The 21434-nt window shown below is 33.1% G+C and overlaps 1 protein-coding gene across 1 annotated transcript in view; it reads right to left on the minus strand.

Moving 5' to 3' along the window:
- Positions 1-6784: 6784 nt before the first annotated feature.
- Positions 6785-21434, minus strand: part of LOC145666689 (uncharacterized) — a 267228-nt gene continuing 252578 nt past the window's right edge. Inside the window, exon 4 of the mRNA XM_081734173.1 lies at positions 6785-9034. Coding sequence (XP_081590299.1) covers positions 7188-9034 — 1847 coding nt within the window. The 3' untranslated portion in view covers positions 6785-7187. The remainder of the gene's footprint in view (positions 9035-21434) is intronic.

Below are 21434 nucleotides of genomic sequence, written 5' to 3' on the forward strand. Positions count from 1 at the left end.
TGTAGAATCAACATGTATGTTATTTAAAAGGTGCAAATGTTTAATTCATTACGTATTATAATAAAAGATAATATCAAGATGATGTGTTCAAGCGAATTTCAAAAAAAGGTAGTAGACTAGATTATATTTATTTGAACTGTGGGCTAAAGTGTAACCCTGAATATACTAAATGAATATATTGGTCATTACAATGTGTGAAGGTAATTAAAGCAAATCTGCTTTTTTATTATAACATTTTTACGTTTTATTGAGTTTTCAGCATTTTAAAACAAAGAAAAAGTTATTTCAGTTAAAAAAAATACATAGATAACATTTTAGAATATATGACAATTGAAAGGAAAACATAATCATATAGGGCGTGCACTGGTAAATCCAATAAATACTTTTGTTATTTTGTCCTCGTCAGAAATTTCCCTGCATTTTGACCGCTTGGATTTAGTTTCCGCCCTCGTTATTACAGCCATTTTATACATGAGTTCCGATCTGCATACAAACACGCTAGGAGTCAAGCTTTTCGGTGCTGCTTTTCCCTAAAAAATTTCACCTCGCATAGAATTTCGTCTCTCCAAAGATTAGGCAGAACGGAAATTCCCATTCTGTTTAAAAATAGAATCGATTAAGATATTTTCTGCGAAGTCCTAGAGGGCTTTAGGCAGAACGAGAATGAATCTTTCTAATGATGAATCTCATCCCCCTAGTTGGAAGGATGTAAGGAATTTATTTCAGGGGGCTGTCCGAAAATTTTAGGGGTTGCTGGGAGGGTGTTAGGGGGTGTAGATAAATCACTGGCTTGGCTCCCTCCAAACATAGGCACTGCAAAAGGCATTGAACGTCTCTTCCCATTAATCCAGTTTCTCAGATTGCTTGCACAAGTGTTACAAATAATGTGGGGTGTCCAAGCATTACCCTGGTCTCCCATTTTACAACCATGATAAAGTTCATAAGCTTTTCTTATTAACGGTGTTATATGCTGCTTTTATGAAGAAAATGTTACTTCTCCACACACGTAGTAGAAATTGTCCGCTCTATTCACACCATAACATCCTTGATTCACACAATGTCGCGGGTCTATTCACTCAAAATGTCGTTTCAAGCAACTCAGAGAAACTGTTCACAAATATGCTTGTATAACTTGTCTTTTCATATACAGCACTACAAGAAAATCACATCATCAATTCTGATACTGCAATACAGTGGCGGCCGGTGGTTTGTGGTTTCGGGTGTTGCAGTACGAACGATCGAAGACAGAAGATATAAAGTGGACTCATTGACTAATCAGCATAAATTTAGATGAAAATGATATGTGACATGTTAAATTAAATAAAAATCTGTTTTTAAAAAATAAAAAATGCAGAACATTTAATCCGATTAATCACCTTATTTAATTAGTAAGTTCATTATTCTCTCTTTGATTGGAACAAATCTGCCTAATACCTGCTGGTTGAACTCTAGTATTCTTATTGTCAGGTCTTTTTCGATGGAAAGCATAACCAATGGTGATAACCTTTCTTGGGACATTCAATTTCTTGAAAGTGTCAATTCTTTTTGATGTGAAAAAGAACTTTTCTTCTTTTACTGACGCCATAGGTACAGTTAATATTAATTGCAGAAGCTTTGTAAATTCACTAAATATTTTTTCTAGATTTTTGTGAACAATTCATTCTAGCAAAGTCAGTCCCTGACAGTGATCCGAATTCCTCTTCAGTGTAGACTGAAGAGAGTTCGTAGCAGAGATTAATGTTATAAAAAAATGTACACTGAACACGCTTTATTCACAATTTATCTAGGAAAATTTCAAATAAATTGTGGAAATGTACCTAGTGCATACAACATTACTGCCATAAAGTGTCCTGTGAACTTAAACCGTTTTTTTCTTCTTTCGAACACTCTCCTGAATTGCACTTTGCTTGTTTTGTCTAAGCCTTAATTGTAAGTGTTTCCTCAGTTGAAAGCTGGGGATTTTTTTTGTACGTTATTTACAGAAGTCATGATATGCAATTCATTCAGAATTTGTAGGTTATGTACAGAATTAAAGCACACACAATAAAATTAAATCTAATAACTAATAAAACAGCTGATACAAAAGAGATACTAGTATATGAATTGCGAATGTCACATATTCATACATAGGGCTGTAAACTGGCCGGCTTTTCATTGGCCTGGCCGGAAAAATTGATGTTATTTTGATTAAAGCCGGTGACGGGTACAAACTTCTCACCAGCCCCTTTATAACCTTTTTGTTTTCAAATTTGTATCTAGTTCGAAGTATAGATATTGAAAAGTAGCTGTCATTCTGTAAGCTCAAAACTGTTACCTTTCTTTCACCATGTATCAACGATTAATATATTTTGTTCACTTGTTTAGAAAATTTTAGAGAGATGACAGGGACTGTATCACGGAAAATTTGAAATTTACTTTCAAGGAATTTTATTCATTTATTAAGAGTGGAAAAGGACTTCTTAAAGCAATTTCCTGTAGTTGAAGTAGAGACTATATGTTTAAAGAGTGAATTTCATTTTCCAAATCCAAAATTGTCACGTAAAGATTATTATACTTTTGTTCATCTGTTTCGATAATTTTAAAGGAATGGTAGTTACTGGTAAATACAATAAATTGATCAATGCCGATTGATCAATTTCAGTTTCTCGTTTATAGCACAATGTATCTATTAAGGTTATTAGTGAATGTTCTAAGGACATACAGAATATATGTGTTAATGCACTTTCGTTCACGATAGTACATTTCCTTTCCATGGATAGGTCCGAACAGGGATACTTCACGCTGAGACCTATATCACAGAGAATTTTGAGGAAGTGTCGGTTCTTTTTATTTTACAGAGTTGGCGACCCTATTCATATATCAACACACACACACTTGTGCGTAAAAGAAAAAAAGAACTACATTCTAAATCATCCGTCTTGGTTGTTACGCAATGCACGATGAACACAATATACTTCCACATGAGGCGAAACAATGTTTATCAACGTTCTGGAAAGCAACCTTGAAACCCGCCAGATATAGGAACATGTTAGCTGGGAGGGGTCCAGAGTATTTGAGGAAGGTCCAATACGTCTACGTAATAACGAACTTGTCTTTTACTGTACCCGAAAAGATAAGTAATTCTTAATTATTGTCACCTATATTTTTTTTAAAAAAAATGATAGAACGATTATTTCTATAAGAAAAGAAAGAGTACATGATAAGGCGTAAAATAAAATATTTACATCAATCATTTCTCTGTTAAACAAGTATAGTTCGTTAAGAAAGTCTACAAATGCTAGTCGAGTTTCTAAATTTTGGGGAAGTCCGGACCCGGTGGACCCCCCTCGTGGCTACGCCTCTGAGCATTGCTAACTAGTCCCAAATTCAGTGTGGCGTTCCCCACCATTCAGTTCTATCAAGAGTATAAAATATACTTATTTTATAAAAAGAAATATGTATATACTAAAATACTATCCACAGACGGGGGGGGGGGAAGGATTCTGCATATTGACTTATTAATATTTGGTTTGCGGATCTACTTGTAAATGCGGATCTACTTTCATTTGATTTCTGCTCTACTATATATTTTCTTTTTTATTTAGTAATTCTGCTATCACTTTTTTTAAATTGTCATTATATTGATTTGCTTCAGTATTAGTACCGTAATATAAAAATATGAATCCATAAAAACAAATTCCATTTGTTAACTGCTAGTGAAATAAAAGTTAGAAATCTTATTTAGCGCGAAAAACCTTCTCGTTCACTGGAAATCGTGCTGTGTTGCAGAAGCACTGCAACTACCAGACCCTTTAACTTCTGAGATAGGGGAAAGGAGACAACATTTGCTCCAATTCCCGCGCTGAAGGAATCTGGTCGTTGCACGCTCGCTGCAACACAATATAAATTAGAGACTCTGTGACGGATTATTTTTCGCTTTTTAAAACAGATTAACGAAACGGACAGTTAGAGAAGTAAAAAAAAATATGTTATTTAAAGTATATATGGGAGTATTAGAAATTATTTTTTCTGTTCTTTACTACTATTGCTAATATTATTTTTTTTCTTGAAATACTTTGGTCGTTGCGCAACGCTGCAACACTAACATTAGCCGCCACTGCTGCAATAGCGTTGTTGTTTCGAGCAATAGCAGAACACAACTGTGATATGGAATAGAAAGAAACAAAGCATTTGCATAGCTCCTCCAGTGTTGCCAGATCAGGGATATCCTTACCCCAAATAAATCGAATATGTTCACTATTATAACGTTATTTTTAGACAAGAACCAGAGCTAATATTTGATTTTCGCTTTCACATTCGTGATCAGCAACACAAAATCAATAAGAATTAGGCGATTTTGTTTAATTTACATTTTCATTGTTGAAGAGTGTCATTTACAACTCGTGAACAAACGTAAATTTTGTGAACAATCGTGGACAAACAACGAGCAAACGATCTGGATGGTTTATTTGTGATCTTCGGATCTTTTTCAGGAAACTTTATACAACGAAAGATATGTAAATGTTAACATTCTTAAAATTTTTGTATTGAGTTAAAGAAACCCTAAAACTTTATGGCATTTCTACATATTAACTTTACACATTGATCAAAGAAATATGTTGCTCATAACTCTCATATTTTAAACCTCTTCTAAATATATATCATTCATACAATATCTAGTCAATATAATTTGTTTTTCTAATGTATGGCATTGTTTTAGTTTTGTCTATGTTAATGGATATTTAATTTTTGCTAGTCCAATTAACTACTACGATACATCATTAAAAAACTGAAAAATATCTTCATGACTATAATTTTTAGTAACTTTGTACAATTTGAAATCATCAACGTACATAAGAACATTTATTAATTCTGGCAGGTTGATTATAACTATTAAGAATAATAGAACCCTAAGGAAAGTTCCTTTGGCTTTCCTTTTTGAATTGTTCCAATATCAGAAAATCTCACATTATTTTTACTTTAAACTTTCTTCCTGTCAAAAAATGTTTCAAAGCATCAATGAAACTTCGCAAACAAACGCGTAGAATACTTATCGATTAAAAAGGTACAGAGTCAAGGTATTTCTGTATATATAATATTTAACTGCGCTGTTGTTGATTGAGCCTTTGAAATTTCTTGGAATATTTGGAGATTAGGACTGTAGATTTATTTATTTATTTATTTATTTGACAGAACCACATTGGGATTCATGTAACTAGCACTTTAGGTGCAAAAGCTTAAGTTAAATACATTCTTGAATAATACATTTGAATATTTTACTGAACACACTAATAAAGGTAACAGTAATATTAATGATAATTTTTCTAATCTAAATTGTATTGAGAACATGTTGGCGAAGATTACGGAAAAGATGACTTGAAAAAGTATATAGCATTCTTCAACTCTCTTTAATGTATCGTCTGATAATAACCATATAATTGATTCGTTGTAAGAACCGTACCTGGCGTAACTAAATTTAATTGCTACTCCGCTCTTCTTATGTGATTGAACAACTGATGTGTCAATATTTAAAGTATTCAGTTGGTTGAGTAATATAAGTTACATTTAAAGAAATATAAGTTATTTTCTTTGTGCGCAGGAGTGTATTTCCAATATGAAGCTACTACCCAGTGGAATTCTTCAATATACGATTTATGTTTGTATCAGGCCATAGGCTAAGAGTAAATAAGGAATGGATCATTTATTATATTATATTATACCAACAGATCCTGAGATATAAACTATAAACACATTCTGAAATTTATTCTCCCTTCCCGCTGGTCTAGTGGTCAATGTGTACAGCGGTGGACACTTCTAAATGGTACACCTTAGCCGTAAATCTCCATATGGCTGTACCATTTAGAAGTGTCCACCGCTGTACATCTTTGCTGCATGCGATACATGATTCGATTTCTGACGACAGAGCATTAAAATTTGAACGCATTACAGTGTATCAGATTCTACTTTAAACTGTAGCTGCATATTACATATAGCCTCAATGCTAAGAAAGGATGATAAGTTTCAACAGATGAACAAGGTGAAATATACACACATAAACTCTCTCTCTCTCTCTCTCTCTCTCTCACAATTTAATTGTAAATAAATAACATAAATTTAGACACAGACACACACACACACACACACACACACATACACACACACACACACACACACACACTCATATATATATATATATATACAGAGTGTTTCAAAACAACACTGGCAATGTTTGGAAGGTTATTCCTGACACCAAGATAAGACAAAAAGTATAGACTATCCTGGGTGCACAAATGCTTCCTTTCTGAGTTATAGGCTGCCAAAAACATGAAAAAACTTCAGAACTTCTAGCTTCAAAAACTTCTAGCTTCAAAACTATGGAGTATACCGTGTTCAGGTCAAGACTTCACTTAGGAACAAATATGTGCGCTATCCAAAAATTCATGTTTCAGAATCCTAAGGTACTCACGAAGCCATTTTTAATAGAGGGAGTTTTTCAACGGCCATATCATCTGAAGTACTTTCCAACTACCTCTATAAAAATCGTTATGGAAGTACCACACGATTCTGAAACTTGGATATTTGGATAGGATACATACTAGTTCCTGAGTGAAGTCTTGATCCGGGTACAGTAGGTCCCACAGTTTTGGAGCTATGGACCTTTAAAGTTCATTTTTTCATGTTTTCGGCAGCCTATAGGCCCTAACTCCGAAAGGAAGCATTTGTGCACTGAGGATGGTCTATACTTTTTGTCTTATCTTGGTGCCAGTAATCACCTCCCAAATATTGTCGGTGTTGTTTTGAAACACAATGTATATATTCCCTCGTGGCTGGATAATGAACGTTAACATAGTTTGTGCGGGAGACCCGAGCTTAATTTCGGTTGGAGCTCATGTAGTTCGTTTCTCATGTTAAGCTGTAGGTTCATACGGTCTGTGCTGGAAAGGGACGTTAAAATCTGAAACAACATCCTGCAATATGCATAACAATTTGAACGCATTTAAAAAGAAAGTAGACTTTGAAATAAATTATTCCTTACCAAGGGCCATGTCTTAGAGTAAAATCTTCTTCCATCTTTGAGAGTAAAGTTTTAATTTGATTCGTTTCTATACTCGATGATACGACTTAATATACATAATGAAATCTTACATCGAAGTACTTGTCTTTAAAATGTTTACTAAAAATATTATGTTATTAACAATTAGAACCATTTAAACTTCTTCAATAGACGTAGCAACATTTAACAAAGCAAATGCAAGTGCAGTATTAAATATTTCATCTAATTCATTGAGCTTGAATAGTTCATGTCGATCAACATTCATATATTCCCGTATACGTTGTAAGAACTTTAAGTTGCAAGAAAACGTTAAAGATTCTAAAATCCACAGAGAAACCATTTGCTCTCTAATTCTCATGTAAAGACCAGCACAATGAAGTTGTTTTGTGTTACTTACAGTTACTGCCTCAACAAAGTTATAAAGCCCTACACAGCACACCAAATTAAAGATATAAAAAGCTAACACATTCCAACCCGGATAGCAGACTTCGAGTTCGTCCAGATCATAATCGTCAGTCTGTGACCAAATTGCGAATGCTCGGATAATGTAATCAAATATACTATACTCGGCCGCATTGTCTGGCTCTGAGCAGTCTTTGAGAGGTTTGATCATCAGCAATGCACCAAATGCAAATCCAACGGTTATTAGAAAGAAGAAACCCGAAAATCGTAGTGTAATATGAATAACTTCCCTGAACATACATGGATACTGGCCAAAGTTACTAAATCTTTCAGCATGAATCAAGATACACATCCAAGCAAACACCATGTTGTAAGCAGTCACAGAGTTTACCCATCTGTTCATAGGATCACCAAAACTTGTTATGAATCCCAAAAACACAGGAATACTTCTGATAAGGCTTCCAGTTAGTACACTCTTGTTGCGTGACAAAGTTATCATCACGATCAGTCCAGGTAGCTCAAAAATTATTACTATAATGCAAAAAGTAATGAGTAATGCCCTGATAGCAAAAAAAGCATTATTATCAATCCCTAAACCCTTTTTAATGAATGCAAAAGCTGTTAGGAAAGTGACAAATAAGATGTATGCAATAAAACAAGTATAGAAAAGCCATCTAACTCGATTCCACTTTAACGCAATGAAGCTTTCTATCAAAGGATGACTCGTAAATTGTTGTTCCTCTGAGTCTCGAGCGCCAGCCATGATTGCGAAAACGTTACTTACTTGACAGACATTTTCAGTTCTTGGAATTAATATTCCAAAATCAAGTATTACCCACGCTTTATCCGTCTCATGATGGAATCTGTATTTCCTCTGTCGGAATAAAGTAGACATTGTGAGGTAAGGGACATCAATAATTGTAACACAATGATCAAATATTTCTTGCATTAACTGAAAAGGAGAAGGAACACTTTTAAATATCATTTGGATTGCGGTCCTTTCATAAGATGTTTCTGCTGCAATGTCAGCTCCTCTTAGAATTAATCGTTTAGTACAAGCTCGAGAGCGAGCTTGAGCTGCGATATGAAGCGGTGTACGTCCAATGTTGTCTTTCGCTTCCAAAGCCGTGAAATCAAGTAAAAAGCCGGCACTAACTGTATGTGAGAAGAGACTACGTCGTGGCTTTCTCCCATAAATAGCCGTATAGCAATCGAAAATGATTTCAAGACATTTACTATTTTCGTTTTGAGCAGCAATGTGTAAACAATTCATATCCTGAAAATTAGGTACTGAACGAATAAACTCCTTGAAACACCATTTTTGGTTCATATTGACTATCCTTTGTAGTAACATAGAATAACTTCTACCAATAATACTTTGAAGTAGCCCAAGGATTTTATATTCTGCTCCAAGGTCCAGTAGCAGAAGTGCTGTTTCTAACATTCCAGAATCCACAGCAATGCACAATGGTGTGTCAGTGCTGTACCCCACCGGTGTATTTAATAAACCAAAATATGGTTTATGATTTAGTAGAAACTCCATCATTGCATGACTTGCTGACCTCGCCGCTACATGCAATATATTTTCCATGTGAACATCTATAAAAGGAAAAATCTGGAATTAAATTGACTCTTAACAAACCATGTTCGAATACTATCGTAAATAAATCAAATCAAATTAAACATCGTTAACTATAGGGATAAGATTTACGTCAACTAATACTCTCAAATATTTTAAGAACCCCTATTTCAATTAGACATAGTAAAAAACTCTCCTATAGGTAAATTGTAACTTTGTACCTCTGCAATTCCATTACACCTCTTCCGTTCTAGGTAAACCACTGCTAAAAATACCATATACAAATGGTATTGCTATTTACGCGAAATCTAAGATTATAAGGCTTTGAATACAGGAAAAAAATGGACTATTATCCAATATACTAGATGAGTCACTTTAGAACCAGTTAGTGTAAATGTTGCAAGATAATGACACATTTAACTTTTTAGCAATAGATATTTTTTCAGAAAATGATTAATGTCCAGAGCCTCGAAAATCAAGATGGTAAAATATCTTGTGTACAAGGGACGTTCCGGGTGTAAGTTTCGTCCTTTTTTACACAGAAACTTTAATGCCAAACATAATCACATCATGGAATCATGAACTACTATATACCGTGCAGTATTTTTCGACATAGTCATCACCGACATTGACACAGTTGTCGTAGCGTGCAATCAGTTTGAAGGAACTACTTTGGTAAAACACGGTACCCTGGGATGCAAGGAAATGCCGCATAACCTGCTCCACTTCAGCATTATTTTGGAAGTGACGTTCCGAGACTGTGGCTTTCAATGCAGGGAACAGGAGAAAGTGCGATGGGACAAGATCGGGGCTGTAGAAAATAATCCAATCTCTCCCATCCGAAGTGACGAATCAGATCTTGTGTGAGCTTTGCTGTGTGGTTTTGCGTTGTCGTCCAAGAGCACAACACCTTCACTCAAGAGTCCTTCCTTGTCTCTTTCATCAATAGGGGACCTGAGTTTGATGAAGGTGTCGCAGTAACGTGCCGCATTGAGGGTCCCTTCATGGAGGAAATCAAGGAGAATCACACCTTTCGCGTCTCAGAATACTGTATCCTAACCTTTCCTGCGGAGGGTTACACTTTAAATTTTTCTCACTGGTGAACTGGGATGCTTCCACGCCATTGAGGCGACCTTAGTTTCTGGGGTAAAATAGTGCACCCATATCTCATTACCTGTGATGGTTCTGAACAAGAATTAATTTCGTTCTCGCGCGTACCGCATGAAGTGACCGTGGCTGATTCCCATTCTTGTACTCTTGTGATCCGGGGTCAGCTTTCTCGGCACCCATCTTGCACACACTTTAAAGTAACCCAACACATCATGACCATGTGATAAGCCTGAGCACATGTAACCATATCGTTCAGCTAATTGAATATTAATGAAGAAAAGTTTAATTTTTAAGTAAACCTCGTATAAAAGCAATCTTAAGATTTTTTCTCTCAGCAAACAGACGAATATGCATATATGTGTGTGTGCGTCGCGTCTGCGACAGAAATCTTAGTGATCCTCTCGTCTCTCCAAATAAGGTGCTAAAATTCAGCACAGGGAGCAAACTTCGTCTCCAAAAATTCCTGCCTATGGGTTTTCATAGTTAGTTTTAACTTTGACATCACCAGGCTACGCTGCTTCTGTCCGCTGCGTAGAAACGCGAGGAGAAGGAGAGAAAAACTAAATCAGTCTGACTGGTGCAACTAACATGGCAACAACGTGCGACCACTTAGTGTCAAAAATAATGTTTCATTTCAACTAGTGCAACGTATGTAGAAAAATGTAAAAAATGTAAAGGTGACTATGAGTAGACCAACTAATAATCAACCAATTTACCTTAGGATAACGAAAATGTTGCCAAGAAAAGAAATATTAAGAGTTTCAAACGTTGTGTCATTACTAAGCTATAATCGTCTTGACGACAAGTAGCAGCAGAGCAGTGAAAAGCTTCCAGTCCACCCGCAATAAGACAAAATGGAAGGAAAGGGAATTCACCCCGCAACCTCAAGGACATCCCTTGGAACCGCCATAGATTGCTTTTGTTCAGCATCAAAGTGAGTGAAATGTAACTGCGAAATTGCGGAAACTAACGATGCAGTGAAATACTACCGGTAACCCGCGACTACCGCGCCTTCCGCGACTGTAATAATAACAATTGGGCCAAGTGTTAAATTTTATTCTCATATTCAATTATTCAAATTAAAGTGCCAAAATGTAATGTAATATGTGTTTGTGCAGTTTAGTGTTGTTTATTAAAGTGAAAAGTGAAATTTTGCATATCCTTTGCCAAAATAATTATCATGGTATAAATTTATATTTTCTAGTTTAAGAGATAACCTAATTTACTTTTTTTCCGGCATAAATAACTAATGCCTATGCAACATAATAATTTTCACATTATTAAATTGCATCGGCATTGAGAATGCAATTAGAATCAGCTTTTATGTCGATTTCCCAGAATGTTCTGACCCCGAACTCTGAACCGTGTTGTCCAGTGGCTATATGGTCGGCTTTGGCAAAAGATCCAAACTGTTATTATAGTCTAAAGGAGACGTCCAAAAGATAAAGGATCGAATCCCGAACTGTTGTAAATGCCCAAGCCGTCCTAGGGAACTGCAGAACACGAACCACATACACTCATACACAAGCAATACGCAGTGTGGACGCCAAGTCTGACATCGTTATGCGCCAGTCCGCTAACACCATATTCTATACTCAAGCAATGTTTTTCATTCGTTGATGTGGAGGGACGTCCACTTTGACCTTCATCCTCCACACTCTGCCTTCTTTTACTGAACATGCAACACCAACGACCAACTATTTGATGAGACATGATCTCTTCACCATGTCTGTATGCGTTGAGGATGACGGATATACTAGTCCTACGTGCCCAGTCATACCGGATAACAGTACACACTTCCATTGGCGACCACGTTGTTGGTACGCGTCTGTCTGTCATCATGATTTGTACTCGAATAACCTCGGGCGCGCCGGTCTGCTGCTATTCTCTCTTCATCGGCGCTATGCGCATGTCATTCCATCTCCGCTGACTCACCTTCCGTCGTTGAACCAGCAATGGATGTGGTTTCTTATGACGATTGTTTGTTTCACCTGGTGTACCATTTTCCCGTTCAAAACAAATAACGAAGCTTACTTTCGGAACGTCCTTTGTACCTGTTATCTGCATGTTATTACAAAAGTCGGTTCCTTTACGAAAAATATAATCTTCCAATTTATTCGTTAATCGTTGGTTTAATTTACGCCCTACTTACTGTTTGTAGTTATATTACTTTTAAGCTCCGATAGTATTAATTTTGTAGCGAATGTATGTGTTTATGTACTTTTATTAGATTTCCAAACTATGTTATGCAATATTAGCGAAAGTTTTGTAGAAAGGTATGCCTATTCGTCCGTCCGTCTCTTAACAGATATCAGGGCAAAAATAGTAATAGATATTGATTTGATTTTAAGTTTAGCATCTTGTTCAACACTCACCTTATATGAGACATGAGCCAACTACTTAACGTAGAATACAAACCACATGAGCTTCCCTGGGAATCGAACACGGGTTTCCTGCGCCGAAGTAACTGATATCGAGAACAAGAGCGTAACTACTATGGCGTAAAACCCCGTAATACGGGGGCTCTACTTGTTGAGTGAGGGTCATTCACCGTAGGGGCAGAATTGACAAAGTTTTCTTTTCTTTCTTTTCTTTCTTTTGGGGGGGATGTATCATGTCCCATGATTATGCATCGAGGCTCAGGGAGACGGGGATTATTGGATGGATTCTATTGGTGGAATGACGAAAGTGAGAGAAACTGGGAGAACCCCGAGAAAATCCACGCACACGGTATTTGTCCAACATGAAACCCACTTGGCAGGAGGTCGACCTCCTTTTCAATAGTATGTTAATAGAACAATGGAATTATTAATTTTATAATTACATCAACCTTTTTAAACTTCTTCTTTTGTTACAATTTTTTTCACACCAAATATAAATAAACTCTGTTTTGAACCTGTGCAAGATAAGTGTGGAGGTTCCTAATAGTTCTCTTACAGTTGTAAAATGAAAATAGATTAAATTACTTTAAGCGTAATAACCTTTACTTTAAACAACTATATAAAATGAATAATAATATCCTAGAAATCAACTGAAAATGCATACTTAAAAAAAAAAATAATAAAAGTTACGTAGTATAGCACTAAACTTTTTCGTTTCCACTTCTTAAAGTAGACAAAATCAAGTTATACTGTAGTTATAGTAGGGTATGAATGTATGCTCTGCAGACACTTTCCCCCTCCCAACCCTAACTGTCAAAAAAATTATGAAGCCGCCACTGACTATTGTACTTTAACACAGAAGGATAACCCAAAGTGAGATCGCATAGGCTTTTATGACATTTAAAATCATAAAAACTTACATCTAAAATATTACAATGGAATCCTACACTTCCCCTCCCAATATTTTTCGACCAACACACAAGAAAACACAGAACATTTAACATAAGGTTCAACTAACTATACATAGCGCAAAGTATATAGAGGAGAAGCGTGAATAAGATAGAATACTTTAAGCCAACACACATGATGTTGAAAAAGAAATAAACAATCTACACCTGGATACAAAAAATCACTAAATCTTGTTACAAAATTACAAATAAATCACTAAATCTAGTTACAAAAGTATAAATAAATCACTAAATCTAGTTACAAAATTACAAATAAATCATTAAATCTAGTTACAAAATTACAAAAAAATCACTAAATCTAGTTACAAATTTAAAAAAATCACTAATTTTTGTTACAAAAAATCACTAAATCTAGTTACAAAAATGAAAAATCACTAAATTTAGTTTAAAAAATCACTAAATCTGATTACAACCGGTTTTGACTTCAAAAAATCACTAAATCTGGTTACAAAAAATCGCTAAATCTAATTGCAAAAATGAAAAATCACTAAATCTGGTTACAAAAAATCAGTAAATCTAGTTACAAATTAAAAAAAAATCACTAAATCTAGTTACAAAATCACTTTTAGGACTTAAAGATATCATAAAGTTAATTAAATTTTACTTAAAACTAAACTATACATAATTACTCACTAACACCTATCAACTACACTACACATAAAAGTTAATTAAATTTGACTTAAAACTAAACCACACATAATTACTCACTAACACCTATCAACTACACTACACATAAAAGTTAATTAAATTTGACTTAAAACTAAACCACACATAATTACTCACTAACACCTATCAACTACACTACACATAAAAGTTAATTAAATTTGACTTAAAACTAAACCACACATAATTACTCACTAACACCTATCAACTACACTACACATAATTACATTTTAACTATATCTTATAATGCCCCCAAGCTAATGTACTTACACCACTCTCTAGTATATATCTTTTGTCATCACTTGAAGCTAATGCTAACTTATTTACAGCTATGGTATACACATCATGCTTACAACTTCGAATTAGATTTATATTTTTGTATCTTTTCGTATCATTGAATAGGGTTCGCTTATAATCACTAAATTGTAACTCTTTTGCTACTACACATTTCGTTATTCCTTTTGCTTTTTTCTTCTCTTTATTTTCAACTTTAAAGGCATACATCTTTGATCTTAATCCAATAAACTCTGTCATTATTTTACCATTGTTTTCATCCTTCATCTTTCCTAATACTTTTTTGTTTACTAGTCGTATTCCATATTGATTATCCTTTCCATATTTACTTGTATCAAATAGATGAACCATTTCCTTTAAGTCTTTCTAGCAGACATCTGTATCAATTTCATATATAAAACTATCAGTATCCATATAACATAAGCCTATATCAATATCATATTTAGGTTTCATAATGTTGTAATGGAAGTCATACATTAATAGTTTTGACAAATCTAGCACACTCATACCAACATATGTAGGTTTGTTGAAGGTCAATTTTTCTTTTTTCATATGTATCGCACACAAATTTTCAGTAAATATTGTGCTGTAATCAAAGTTCGGTTTCGCTATTAACTTTTCCACCCTCATTGGATCACATTCTAAGGTAATAGATGGTCTCTTTCTAATGTTTTCCATTGTTTTACCAAATACGCTATTGTTCATTAACTTGTAAAAATCTTTCTCGAAATCATTCTTAGCTCTTGTTCTCATATTTGTATTTAGATCAATATATTCCTTTAACCAGTTTGATTGCTTGAACTCCAATACTCTATGAATTTTCTTTAGCATCATCCCAAGTGACATATATAGTTTTAAGTTTCTGTAGTGAATAACATATCTTTCTTTGTTGTAAAACGTTGTTAATAATTTTGAATGTTTCGATCCTGGTGGACACATATTTTCTGGAGCTAATGGCAGATCTGAGTTTGTATAATGTAAGTATTCTGGATATTCTAAATCAACTTCTAATATGTAGCCAGTTTCTGAATCATTTGGAATGTTCATTATATCTATGCAAGGTTTAATCCATTTAAAGTCATTGTAAGGCATGTATTGACTTATAGCCCATCCATATAAATTATTTGCATCTAGATAAGCTAAATACTTTGAAGGTTCGTCTTTGTTATAACTTTTCATATACTTATTATTTGCTTTTACATATCTCTTAATACATTGTGAAATTCCACCTCTTATACCTTTCTCTATCATTAATATTTTGTCATAGTCAGTTAACATTTCTAGTTTGATCTTAGTCATCTTTAACATTGAATCCCACGATAAACCAGGAGCAGTGAAATACCAAGCAGGATCTAAACCATATGCTTTTAAACACACATCTCTAAAACTTTCAAATACATCAGCTAATATTAATACATCTGTCTTGTTATAAAGTTCTGTATATTCACCTAGATTTTTAATATTGAATGACTTCCAAACATTTTTCGCATGCTCATAATCTTCATCACTGATGTGGGTTTTAGTAAGTTTATTAAAGAGCATTTCTTTTGAAGGTAGTTTTGTTTCTTCTAATCTTTCAATTGAGTCAATATAATCATATGGGTACACACCTTTTTTAATTACTAAATCTAATAAATCATTAGAGAAATACTTTGACGTTTCTCTATATTGTTCTTTTGTAAGGTTATTTGCTAGTTCTGCTAAACTCCTTGACATAAACCTAAATGAATCTAGAAATCGTAAATTAATCCCATTCTTTTTATCAACTTTCACATATTTCGAGTATGTTATATATTTTCCTTCATTGTTTGCAATTAGTTTTATTTCATTCTTATCATAAGCAAGTTCTTTAACAAACAGGTGAGTATCATAACCACTTAAGTTGTGAATAAATACTGGAATAAAATTAGGATTTCGATAGCTTAAGTTACAATAACTGTGAGCTGCACCTCTAAACTTTCCAGTTAAATGATCATGATCTCTTACTTTTGCTTTATTTTTACTTATCTTTTACACTTTTTAAGTCATGCTTCCATCCTTTTATCTTTCCACTCATATCATCTCTATCCTTATAGAACTGTATTTTCCCCTTTAATATATTTATTTTTTTCTCAACAGCTGCTGGTAAGTCATGCACGTTTTTCTCGCATATATGACAAGTATCCGAACTGTTATAAGCTTCTATTTCCTTCTCACTAAGCGGGGTCATATCAACTACCCTGTTATATATTTCCATAATTTCTATTGCTTCTTTTTGCAACATTTCAATAAATACTTTTGCAGCATCTAGACCTATATAACTAACAGGGGCTTTATAGTTCCCATTTGAATATTTGACATAGTAACAAAAACTCATTGGTTCATGCTTTTTATATTTTACTGTTTTACTACAATTATGCTATATTTTTAACTTGCATAAGATACATTCAAAGTCAGCAATTATCACAAATGGAACTCTTAATGATAGATTATAGTTTTGAAACTCTATTTGATTGTCGTATGGTTTTGTAAGTTCTATTCTAACCGCATCATGCTCTTTACAATATAGCTCATGGTTTTGCAACTGCTTTTCATTTCGAAAGTGCCTCGTTAAACATCTATCACAAAAGTATAACTTCTCAGTATGTTTTGTCACTTGACTTCTTATTAATCGTGATAAGTCTTTTATCCAACAAAAATGACTGTTTTTTTCATCTTTTACATATAATAAATTGATATGAGTTTCCAGCTTATTTTTTGTGATTTGAAGTGGATATTCATTATAGTTTTTGTCATAGCTGTAAACATTGATGGAAATATTACTTCTTTCAAATTTCGGAATATCTTTTAATTGTACTGGAAATTCAATGTTATCACAATACTCCTTTTGCAACTTATTAACAAGTTGTTTATAATGTGAAGCTCTTTGATACTGAGAACATCTGTCTATAGGTTTTAAATAGCTTGCAATAGAATACAAGAAATATTTATTGTCTTTATTTTTAATATTAATCACTGCTTTCTTATCTTTAATTGGTTTAGGAAGTTCAATATAGGAAGAATCTCTTAATGGTACATACTTGTTTAATCTGATTTGTAAATATTTAATTTGATGCAATGTCCATCCTGATCCTCTACCTTCAAATTCTTCCATTTCTCTACATAGTTTTTGTTTTGCATGATGTATATATTCATTTAAGTCAGTTGATTCTAATATTCTCTCGTTCGATGTTTTGAAATTGCGTTCTTGTATTTCTTTATCTTTTATAAAATCAAATGAAAACGAGGTTTACTTTAACTGGATGAAATTTTAAATCTTCTTTAATTTTGTTAATAGCAACTCTCCCACTTGTATCTAAAATTTTTATTGGGTCTTTATATTATCCTGTGTTTTCAACTTTAATAGTTTGTAAACGCTTCTTTAATGCTGTTTCTTCTAATTCTACTTTTATAGGTATACGTGTTGGTTTTGATTCTTCAATCACAGCATCTTCAAATGGAAATATCCTTTTTAATTGTTTACTTTTTACTTTTGGTTCTTGTTGTTCTAGCTTTGTATTTTGAAAAATGTGTATTATTTTTCTTGTTTAGTTTTCTTATAAGTTGATCTTTTCTTAACGTTCTATAATTTTGTATATTTAATTTTCTCGCTTCTTGTTTAAGCTGTGTTACATTCAAGTCACTGTAGTTATCCACATTGTAGAATGGTAGTTGTATAAGGTTGTCATGTTCAATAAGTTTGTCAATAAGTTCTGCTTTTCTTAATCGCGAATAACCTTTTATCCCCTTCTCCTTACATCGTCCCCTTAACTCCACTACAGTAAATCTAATATAATTACTCATCTTTTAATATATAGAAAATCATACTACTCAATTTTTATCTTCGCCGGATTATTTATGTTCATTTTTGTACTATTTTTAGTTCCATATATCCTAATACAACACTTAACATTGTACACTCCTGCCATTGTCTACATATTACGCGTTGTATTAGAACACGACTTTCATGGGAATAACCCATCAAAGTTACATATACACATATTAAAATTAAATCATTTTTGTAACTTACTCATCATCATCATAAACATCTAAGAATAAAAACGAACAGGTGAATATGACTAGTGCTAAGGAAATATTATCTTACAAACCTATATTTGATTGTGTATGTAAATATTTAGATATTGGCGGTTATAATGATGAAGACAAAATAAATTTTAGCAACTCCATAGGTATGTTAGATCATTTGTTCAAGAAAGCTACTAAAGAAAAAAACTCATTTCTTATACAAAACATTCTCTATACAAACGTTATGAACTTGTCTGATGAGATATTAGATTCACTGACTGATGAACAATGGTTATCTATAGGTTATGATGATTATGAGGAGGAATATAACTATGATCACATTACAGAAGATTTCAAACGCAAATATCAGGAGAAAGTTAATTTGAGTGAAATATGTTCATGGAAAAAATTATCAGAGGAGTTTATAAGAGAATTAGCTGATAAAGTTGATTGGGAGATTATTTCGGAAAGCCAAGACTTATCAGAAGACTTTATAAGAGAATTTGCAGAGAGTTCATTGGAGAGAAGTATCGTATAATCAAAACCTATCTGAAGAATTTATTAATGAGTTTATAGACAAAGTTGATTTTGATGCTATATCTTATGGAAGCAAACTCTCTGAAGCCTTTATACGAGAACATGCAGATAGTTTCTTGGTGGCGCTTATCTGGAACTCAACAATCATCAGAAAACCTTATGAGATTATGCTGACAAAGTAGATTGGGAAATAATTTCAATGTTTCATAATTTAACAGAAGGATTTATTGCAGAGTTCAAAGACAAAGTTCATTGGTATAGCATTTCAATTTATCAAGACCTATCTGTAGAGTTTATATATATTTAGAAGTTTTGTGAATTGGAGAGTTATAATAAGAAAATATCATAATAATTCTGATTTAGGTAGTATATTGAATTTAGCATTCGATGTTACAACAGACGGTTTGTTTAATGTTTAACTAATTACCTTTTATGACTATTATATCATAAAAGTCGTAACCTTAATTATTAATTACCTTTAATCTGTTCGAGCCCTTTATGGTTATTATTCCATAAAAAGACAACATTTATATTTATATTACAACATTACTTTTATCTATCCAGCTATTATGCGAATCATCAAAACCTAGCCATTTAACATATACTTTATCACCTTTCTTTCTTAACACCTTTTCCACCAAGTTAACATCTTTAAGTTTCGTCTTTAATAGTTTTGGTTCGTTAAATCTACCTTACACATCTTCTAAATCTTTAATTCTATATGTAGGCGGATTAGATGGAATAACTTCGCTAATAACAAATACTTCTGTTGACCAATTAGGTGTATGTCCTCTCTCAAATAACCCTTTCGACTTACTTATAGGAACATGATCACCTAATTTGTATTTGGGTTTAACACGCTTATATTCTTTCTTATACACTTTCTCCAATATTGTTCGCTCATTCTTCTTATTAACTTCTATAGGCTTTAAACCAATTGTTCTATTACTTTATTATTATACTCACTATCCAATGTTGGTAATATCATTATCCATTTGTAATTCCATTGTGTTGTGAACCTTTTCCACATGTTCTGTTTAAGTGTTCTATTAAATCTCTCAACAACAGAAGCTTTCTTACCACTATAGGTTGAGTAATGATTAATCTTATTTTCCTCCATCAACTTCTTAAACTCTTTATTGTAAAACTCTTTACCTTGATCAGTTTGTAAGTTACTAGGTTTTCTTGTTCTTAATATGGATTCGAATGCTTCTATAACATTTTTACCACTCTTATCTTTAACAGGAACAGCAAACGCATATTTCGAGAACACATCTATAATCGTTAGCAGAAACTTATAGCCTTTATTTTATTTGGAAACACCTTTTAATACTCCACTATCCATTTCTACAAGATCAGTTTGCCAAAGATCATCGATACCTTTTATAACCACACTTAATCTGTTAGTTTTTTCTAGATGGTTTGTGAATTTTTTCTATAATGTCTTCTCTAACACCTTTACCATCATATAGTCAATCATTCTTTTTAACGAGTTCAGTTTTAGTAACACCACATACAGAACAAATACCTTTATTTAGATATCTTCCATTCTTTGTTCAATTCAAATCGTATCTTTCTCCGTATCTGTCAATTTCTTACACTTAACACAATACATCATCATTATTTATTTTATAGAAAATCAACAAAAAAATTAAAATTTATCACTACCTAATACTATACTTATAACATTATCATCGTCATCACTTGATTCGTTTTCACCTTCATCTTCTATTTCTCTATACATAATAAGCAATAATATTTTACCTTCTTTCAATTCAGAATCTTTGGATGGTCTAATTGTTAACTGATCATTTATATTAAAGTGTAATGGAAAACTTTCAACTAAAGCGTCATTTAAAAATAAGTCTATAAGATGTTTATTAAGACTTGATTCTATATGCATTAACCTACCTCTATAAAGAAATTTGTAGGCAGCAGCTAAATTATATACAAAAAAGGCTGGTTTCCCAAGATCATCTTCTGCCAATCGACATGGAAATTCAACAATTTCTTTTCTAGTAAGTAAATTAAACTCTCCTTTCACTGATGCAAGCTGTTCAAATGTTACATCTTGTTTATCGATAGCATTAGATACATTAACCAATCTTTTATTCTTAAAATTAACCCAGGATGTGTAATTTGATGTAAAAACTTCTCTAGATTCTTCCATTATACTTTTAACATTACCAAAAATATCCATATTTATTATATAGCAAACGTCTTTAGGAAAGCTCTCTTTCTATGTACATTATAACAAACAATAATTGACCTTCTTCCATAGCTGAATTTTTAGTTGGTTTAATTGTAATTTTATCGTTCTTGTTAAAGTTAAAAGGTAAATTTTCAATCAACGTATCACCCAAATATACCTCTAGAAAGTATTTATCCAAACTTAATTCCATGTGCATTATTTTCCCACTATA

The sequence above is a fragment of the Thermobia domestica genome, chromosome 12 (genome assembly GCF_964235325.1).
Source record: "Thermobia domestica chromosome 12, izTheDome1.hap1.1, whole genome shotgun sequence".
Classification (NCBI taxonomy): domain Eukaryota; kingdom Metazoa; phylum Arthropoda; class Insecta; order Zygentoma; family Lepismatidae; genus Thermobia; species Thermobia domestica.